The 8,788-nt window shown below is 37.0% G+C and overlaps 1 protein-coding gene across 3 annotated transcripts; it reads left to right on the top strand.

The window, feature by feature from the left end:
• Window positions 1-609: 609 nt before the first annotated feature.
• Window positions 610-2,677, top strand: LOC110794138 (ATP-dependent DNA helicase Q-like SIM). Of its 3 annotated transcripts, none has more exons than XM_056827645.1 (4): window positions 610-1,402; window positions 1,943-2,121; window positions 2,230-2,449; window positions 2,541-2,677. In XM_056827645.1, the coding sequence occupies exons 2-4, from the start codon at window positions 2,058-2,060 to the stop codon at window positions 2,632-2,634; spliced, it is 378 nt and encodes a 125-aa protein (XP_056683623.1). In that variant the 5' UTR covers window positions 610-1,402; window positions 1,943-2,057; the 3' UTR covers window positions 2,635-2,677. The 3 variants fall into 3 exon arrangements, with proteins under 3 accessions (XP_056683623.1, XP_056683624.1, XP_056683622.1); XM_056827646.1 differs by having other exon boundaries at window positions 611-1,402; window positions 1,954-2,121; XM_056827644.1 differs by having other exon boundaries at window positions 613-1,402; window positions 1,826-2,121.
• Window positions 2,678-8,788: the final 6,111 nt, after the last annotated feature.

Here is an 8,788-nt window from a genome sequence, read left to right as displayed (position 1 = left end):
AAAAAGTTCTGAAATATTTATTTATTTATTTATTTTAGTTATTTTTGTAAATAATCGAATTAATTAATTAAATTATTCGATTACTTATTTTAAATTTTCGATTTTAATTTTAATAATTTCGTGTATATTTGAAGTTATTTATTTAAATTAATTTCGAAATTTTTTATTTACTCTAAGTGAGGAAATGGTAGATTAAGAAGGGCATAGTTAGATTAAGTATGCATTTAATTTAAGTATGCATTGTTAATCAAGTGTTTATGTGATTATGCCTTGACTATGTGATCTTTTATTTAAAGTTTGATCATGTCTTGTTTTGCTTTATGTGATTAATTGCATCACGATTCATGATTAAGCATGTAGTTGTGCATTGAAATTGTATGGCTCAACGAACTTAATTACTTTTTTTTTGGAACACTTTAGTAAGACTTTGTAGTTGTTAATTTTCAGGATTTAAGATGTTGATTTCAAAGTACGCAAACCTAGGAAACCTAGAGAAGCTAGACTGTGAAACCCCACACATTTATGTGAAGAAGATCGAATTTGCTTGCAATTATTTTTGCTACAGTGAAGAACCACTAGTGGAAAAACAATCATTTGCATCACCATATTTGCCTCGCACATTTAAACATGTGACGCAATTGACAGTTTTAAGCATTAAAATTAGTCATTTGCGTCGCAGAATTACTAATCTGCGACGCAGATGACTCTAAGATGTTCTTAAAGTCATTTGCGTCGCAGATTAATAATAATGCGACGCAAAATATTACCTCCTTTGCGTCGCAGAATTACTAATCTGCGACGCAGATGACTCTTAGAGTCATCTGCGTCGCAGATTTACTAATCGGCGACGCAAAGGAGGTAAAAAATTTTCGGTTTCTAATTAAAATTTAATTATTACCTTTTCCTTTTCTTTTTTAATTTGGTGCGACGCCCTGCTCCCATTCCCTTTCTCCCTCATACATTTCCTGCCTCCCCAAACTCTTTCTCTCTCATAATTTCCAGATCTCCATTGTTGAAATTCCAAAGCTTCTCTGTCTCTCCTTCAGAATCAGTATCGAGCTTTCCCTTCAAAGTCTCCTCTCACCAAATCATCCCAATATCTCAAATTTGTTTTAAAATTCAAGCTTAGCGAATACGAAGGAGGCAAACCCAGATCTGAAAGCGATGACGTCTTCAGCCGGATTTCAAGCCGCATTCTCTGCAAACTCCAGCTCTGAGGTGGATGACTCGGCGGCGACTCATCTGGGTGCGGTGGAAGTGGGGCTGAGTTTTTGGGGAATCTGTTGAGTCGACTCAGACCGAGTTGGTCCCGAGTTACACCGCCATAACAACGCCGAAGTGTTGGTGCTGGAGTTTCGGTTTTTATCGCCACCGACCTTGAATACCTTGTTTCGATCTAAAGGTATTTTCTCTCTCCCTACCGTGATTTCCATGTTTAATTAATTTTGCAACTTTTTCATATTGTTTTGATGAATCTAGGGCTTAATTATGTTAGTTAGTTGGTGATTTTGAGTATTTATTTTACGATTGTTTGAACTCTTCATTTTAGGATTTTGATTTCAGATGTTGTAGTTTGTTATTGATTATGTCGAATCTGTTTAGGATTTTGATTTTGATTTTAGGATTTTGATTTCAGATGAATCTAAATTTTGATTGTTTGAACCCTAGATTTTGATTTTGATTTTAGGATTTTGATTATGTCGAACTCTTAAAAGAGATTCATTAACTAGCTAAGACAATATCATGAAACATATAGTCCATCCAGTTGAAAAAATTCAGTAAGATTTACCTTTGGATTTTTTTCTTTGTCTACCATGATTGCTAGGCAACCCTGCAGTAGAAGCAAGAACTTAATAGACACACATATGCCACATATATGACAGAAAAAACAACTAATTTAGTCTTTTGGAACCTTGAAGAAATCTTCGCTGACATCTTACAGTCTGAACTCAGCCCATAGAACAGTAGAGGATGTAGAACTTGGACCAGACTGGGACCAGAAAGCCAACAGCCTGCTGCGTAAACATTTTGGGTACTCCGGGTTGAAAAGTTTTCAAATGGAAGCTCTTGGTGCTTGGTTTTCTCAGCAAGACTGTCTTGTTCTTGCAGCAACATGGTCTGGTATTTATTTTCTGATTCTTATTCTCCCTTTTCTGTGCATTTCTTCTTGAATCCTTTGTACAATGTATATACTGTGTCAATGTTTTTGAGGCTTTAATGTTTCTACAGGGAAATCTCTGTGCTTTCAGCTACCTGCGCTTTTGACAAGGAAGGTCGTGGTCGTGATTTCTCCATTGATAAGCTTGATGCATGACCAGTGCTTAAAGCTATCAAAACATGGCATCTCTGCATGTTTCCTTGGATCAGGACAACCAGATAACACCGTTGAGAAGAAAGCAATGAACGGCATGTATTCCGTTGTATACGTTTGCCTCGAAACACTGCTTAGGTGAACACATTTGTACATCATCTGGTATTGCTTGTAGTTTGAATTGTTTCTAAATGCCCTGATGTTGTCACTTGGGACTGTATGATGTCAGCTTTCACTGTCTGATGAGGTGTATAATGCATACTAATAAGTCCACTTCAGAGGCTTGCGGAGAACCGTGGAATAGCTTTATTTGCCATCGATGAAGTACATTGTGTTTCAAAATGGGGACATGACTTTAGACCTGATTACAGGTTTCACCCTTGCTCACCTTGGATGTCTTATGTTTGAAATGTTCAGTTGCTTATCCAATGATACATGTTTTTCACATTGCCATTTTGTGCATACAATAAATAACAGCTCGTGTGTTTGATTATTGTGAGGTCTAAGTTCAAATTTTAATGTTCTGTGGTTGATTCCCCAATTCTTGCTAGCGTTTATTACTTTTTCTGAAATGTTCCCATATAATTGAGGTTTAATTATTGTTTCCTTATATGAATATAATTGTTCTGAATGCAATTCAAACTGCAAATGGTAGCAAGACTAGCAGACTATTATACCTCCTGTTGAGAGTAGGTTTGGGGTTATGCAACTCTAATGTTTTTCTTTTCTTAATAAGGGTGAATATGTATTGCCTTTGTTGCTAAGAATGTGATTGTTCTGCTATTTTTGTTTGTTTTCTTTGGGCTGATTACATTATGAGCAATGTCGATATTTAGCTAGTTTATTGTAATATTTACTTAAACTTTTATGTTTAAAGTGTAGTTAGGTTATCAACATGTTGGTTGATCTATGGTGAATTTGCCTTTTATTGGGTTGTAAACTGTTTTGACAGGTATATATTAATGTATTATAACATTCCCGGTATTGGGGAGGGTCAAATTACAAAGGAAATATTGTCAAAATTTTCACCTAGTTTACTTTTATTTTTATGCTCTGAATATACTAGTACTGAAAGCTGCTTATTTTATTTAATCTATGGATTAAATAAAATCAGCAGCTCATTTTTTTTAGAATATCCAAAAGTCATTTGCGTCGCACTTTAGCTAATCTGCGACGCAAATGACATTTTTTTTAACATATTGAAAAGTCATTTGCGTCGCACATTTAGCTAATGTGCGTTGCAAATGACATTTTTTTTAACATATTGAAAAGTCATTTGCGTCGCACATTTAGCTAATGTGCGTTGCAAATGACATTTTTTTTAACATATTGAAAAGTCATTTGCGTCGCACATTTAGCTAATGTGCGTTGCAAATGACTTTTCAGCACCATGCCTGAAAAGTTATTTGCGTCGCACATTAGCTAATTGTGCGACGCAAATAAGGTTCATTTGCGTCGCATAAATGTGCGACGCAAATGACTTTTAGTCATTTGCGTCGAGAGCTTTTGCCACGCACGATGTGCGACGCAAATGTGCTTAAAAGTGCGATGCAAATGACCCTTTTTCCACTAGTGAACCTACCCGAACTAAGGAAGAAAGATGTTATGGCAAAGATGGTTATTCGTTGCTTACCTTCCAAGAACCCATACATAGAGCTTCAGAATCGATTTCGTGATATGCACATGGAAAATGGTATTTCTAATTACTACAAGTATGGCACTCCAGATGGTAGATGGAGATATGATTTGGAGATTATGACCACAATTATAGAGCTTGCGGAGGAATGTTTTGATGATGGTAAAACAGTGGAAAACATCAACCTTACAGGATTAGATAATGAGACAGAAACTCAGATGGATGAGGATAGTGATGATGATGTTGTTGAGATTGAGAACCCTAATCCTATCATTCCTGAGCCTACTATTGAGATCTCCAGTGGTACAGAAATTGAGCCAGAGACTAACAATGATGAAGTGAACAGTGAGCTACAACAGAATAATGAGGATATGGAGTATGAGTCTGATCCAGAGGAAGATTTTGATGACTTTGAAGGCCATGAGCACTCTTCACCAATTTGTGAAGGAGGTTGGATAGTAGAGTAGCAATTTGGAGACTTTACTAATGTAATAGCTAGTGCTTAAATTTTAGTGAAGTAATAAACTACTATTTATGGTTTTAGTAGTTCAGTTTTGTGGTTTTTCGAATAAAGTACGATCCAAAGGATGTAATATTTTCCCATTGAAGTAATAAAGTTTAGAATTCTTTCTTTTGCCTCCAATCTTAAGTTTACGTTCTCTTTGAGCGATTACCGCAAAAGACTTTCATGTATTTCTTCAATGAAATTATACTTGCAAGGTGGTTCAATTTTCACCACTTGAACTTTGTGATGCGGACTAAGGGAGAAAGAGGCCATAATAGGCGCCTATCTTGCTTAGGGTCCGAAAATTTCATGTATGTGTACTGTTTGTATGGCTAGCTAGTGCAATGTTTTAGCAAGGCAGTGTCCAAACTCAGTTGTTGAAGTCAGTCTTTTGTTTTATTTAGGAGAAGGCCAGGAAATGACTACCCAAGGGATTGCCGATGTGGTTAGACAACTAGCTAAAGTAGTGCAGAACTTAGCACAGAATAGGAATAACCAGGGAGTTGATCCAGCTGGTGAGATGTTTAAGAAGGTGGCCCAAAGTAAGCCTCCTTTGTATCAAGGGGAGATAGACCCAACTATACTTGAGAACTGCCTAAGGGAGTTCGATAAGCTTATTGTAGCTGTCAATTGCCCAGAAAACCTTAGGGTTAATAGCACTGTGTATTACCTTAGGGGAGAAGCTGATTTGTGGTGGCAAAGGTGTGAGAATTCTTTAAGAGCTACACCTGGATTTGGATGGGAATCATTCAAGGTAGCCTTAAGGAACAAGTTTTACCCACCATATCTGAAGAAGCAGAAAGCACAAGAGTTCATCGAGTTGAAAATGGAAGGGATGTCTGTAACATAGTACTATTCCAAGTTTATAGAGCTGTCTAGATTTGCACCGGAAGTGGTGGAAACGGAGGAGCTTAGAGCTCAGAGATTTAAGAGTGGATTGACTACGGATTTGCAGTTGATTCTTGCTGGAGAGACTTTTACATCTCTTGACACCCTGTATGGAAAAGCTGCCCATTTGTATGGCCTGCAGCAAAGGAAGAATGGAATTGGTGAGAAGAGGAAGGATGTTGGTAACCAAAACCAAGGTGGTGGCCAGCAGAATCAGGGGAACTTTAAGAAAAACAAGGGAAACAACCATTTCCAGTTCATGGGGAACCAGGGTGGAAACAGAAACAACTTCCAAAATAACAATGTTGATAAGAATCAGTCTACAGGGAATGGAACGAGAGTCTATGAGTGTAGACGTTGCCATACTAATCACCCAGGTCGAGACTGTAATGGAAACCAAGTTGTCTGTAGGTTTTGTGAGAAGCTAGGCCATAGAGATTTTGAGTGTTGGGCCAAGAATGGGAAACCCAACCAAGTCAACCAAGGCAACCGCCAGAACAACAATCGGAATAACCAAAACCGGAATGGAGGGAACAATGGTGGAAACCAAAAGGGTTACTAGAATTGTAACAATGGCAATAATGGTCAGGGTAATGGAAAGCCCGGAGGGAACTATCAGCAGAATGGAAACCGTAATGTCAATGGAAATGCCAATGGAGGTGGCTATAACAAGGGAGTTGCCCAAGGAAAGCTGAATGTGATCACTAAGCAGGAAGCCGAAAACTCGTCTGACGTCATAGCTGGTACTTTTTCTATTAACTCCATTTTAGTTAAAGTACTATTTGATTCTGGTGCGACGTATTCATTTATATCAAAGGGTATCTTAGAGAAGTTAGGATTGAGAGAACCTGAAGAGATTGAAGTATCCATAGTGATACCAACCGGTAAGATTGTGAAATGCACTAAGGTCCATAGGGATGTACCTTTAACCATTGCCAAGACCATATTCTTGTCTAGCCTAATTGAGTTTGAGTTAGGAGATTTAGATGTGATTTTGGGAATGGACTGGTTGGCAATGTTCAAAGCTAAGATTGACTGTGAGAAGCAGAAGATTCACTTGTTTATTATATGGCTTGATTCCGAAAACTTGAATTGTGTTTTTGGCAAGATTTGACTACTGGTGCACACAAATAGAATATAAGTTCAAGATGTGTAGTAATATGTGACCATTGTGGCAAGGGGTATCAGCACATCATACTTTGCAACAGAAATTTCTTTAATCTATTTTATTTTGAGTTTTATTTTATTTAAGTATGATTTCATTAAAGGTGAGATGATCATATATAATCATGGTTAAAGTTATTTAAAAAAATTGCAAATAGTTTAGAAGCTCAAGTAGCGTATTTTTTTATGTCTTGATGGTGGATAGTGATTTTGTGCTACAAAAGAAGTACAACTTAGATTATTTATACGTCAATAAAAATTATCTTACAAATCATGGTTTAAGTTTAAAAAAATTCTGGTGGTAGTTGGAGAAAGTAAAAATAAATTATATATATTATAAAGTGTTAAACATTCGTCATGAAAAATCATCTTCGAGATCAGTAACTATTTTTTGGTATCGTTATATATTTTAGTATCCCTCGTGTAATCATAAAAGTATGTTCATTATAATATACAATCAATTTTATATTCCAATATATCTGGTTGCTAGGATAATAAACTTTCCATAAATCATGGTTACAGTATAATAAATGTATATTTTTTTTCTTAAAAAAGAAATGGTCCTATAAACTTTAGTCATGAAGGCTTGAAAAAATAAATTAACTTCATCACATCCCTATTGAGGGGCGTGCATTGAGTACCCGCCCTACCGACCATGGTAGGCCCTTGATTACTCGGGTTTGTGAGTTGCTTTCGGTGAGAGAGGATATGCTGAAACCGGTCCATTGGAATAAAGGTGGTTTGAAGACTAAGTCTATTATTGACTTGTGTTCAGCACCGATTAGGGATGCAACGTGCCAAGTGACTGGGTGGTTGATGTCTACTATTGGGTGTTGTTTGTTTACTGATAAGAGTAAGAGTCGGCTACCTGCAAAGGTCTTGCTTGATCTCGATACACTAGACGATGTGCGTGAATATTCTTGGGGATCTGCTTGCTTAGCTTATCTTTATCGCCAGCTGGGTGTTGCTTCACGGTCAGAGTCACGAGGTATCGAAGGATGTCGGACGCTTCTTCATGCTTGGATATATGAGCATTTTCCTTGTTTCCGACCTCGCTCGATCCGAAAGGATGTAGGACCTGGTGATCCTCGAGCATCGAGATGGATTTATGCTGCTGAGAGTAAGGACAAGAGTAGATTGGCTTCGTTCCGTGCTCGGCTAGATAGGCTGACACCAGAGGAGGTAATGTAAAAGTCATATATTTTATTGTTAGTGTTGTTGTATTTTAACATTGTTGTTGTAACATTTGATGTTGTTTGTAGATTGCGTGGACGCCATATTACGACAACCCGGTCGCTCAGTGTCCGAGGACATCTTATGTGGGTCCGATATGTTACCGTCATATCGGTGAGATGTATAGCCCTGATCGAGTGACTCGGCAGTTGGGGTATGTGCAGCGTATTTCGCAAGCTTTCATGTTCCACGGCAAAGCACACAGGCCACCTAATTGGAGGCAGTATGAGATTGATTTCCATGACTTGTCATATTTAGAGGATTGGTGGAACCGTTTTTCATCAGATGTTTATTCTTCTAGTCTGATTCTCACGTCTATGACGCCTGTTCCGGATGGTGTGCCATACGCTGTTGTAGAGCAATACATGGAATGGTTCCTTGAACGGACACATCCACACATTTCTCCTGGTTTTGGTGATGTTCCAGTGATCGCACCTATACATGATAAGACTCATGTCGAATATGTAAGTTTAGAAAAATTTTTGTTGGTTTTATAATTTTAATAAATTTAATATCATTAATGTGTTATTATAATTTTAATTCATATTTTATTGCAGTGGGTTGGGCGCTATGAACAAGTGGTTCATGCATACATGCAAGAGAAGAATGATCCGGATCACCCGACTACAGTTGCCGCTAGAAAGTTAATGCAAGAGTGGAAGGTTGTTTGTGATACCCAGTGATTGGACTCGGAATGTTTTATGGAGTTTGTTATGTAATGTTTATGGACTTTTTATGTTTTATGAACTTTTTATGTCATTTGTGTGAAGTTTTTATGTAATTTGTGATTAACTTCTTTGGAATCGTTGAGTTTGTTATGTAATGTTTTATGGACTTTTTATGTTTTATGGACTTTTTATGTTTTTTGAACTTTTTATGTCCTTTGTGTGAAGTTTTTATGTAATTTGTGATTAACTTCTTGGAATCGTTAATTTAATTTCGAAGACGTTACAAATAGGAGAATGCTTTAAACTTTTACATCAAAATGCTTTAAACTTTTACATCAAAGTTCTATTACATCAAAATGCTTTAAACTTTCAAATTCATTACA

The sequence above is a fragment of the Spinacia oleracea genome, chromosome 4 (genome assembly GCF_020520425.1).
Source record: "Spinacia oleracea cultivar Varoflay chromosome 4, BTI_SOV_V1, whole genome shotgun sequence".
In the NCBI taxonomy this organism is placed as follows: domain Eukaryota; kingdom Viridiplantae; phylum Streptophyta; class Magnoliopsida; order Caryophyllales; family Amaranthaceae; genus Spinacia; species Spinacia oleracea.
Note: the sequence above shows the minus strand (reverse complement) of the source record. Positions and strands in the feature narration are given on the sequence as shown.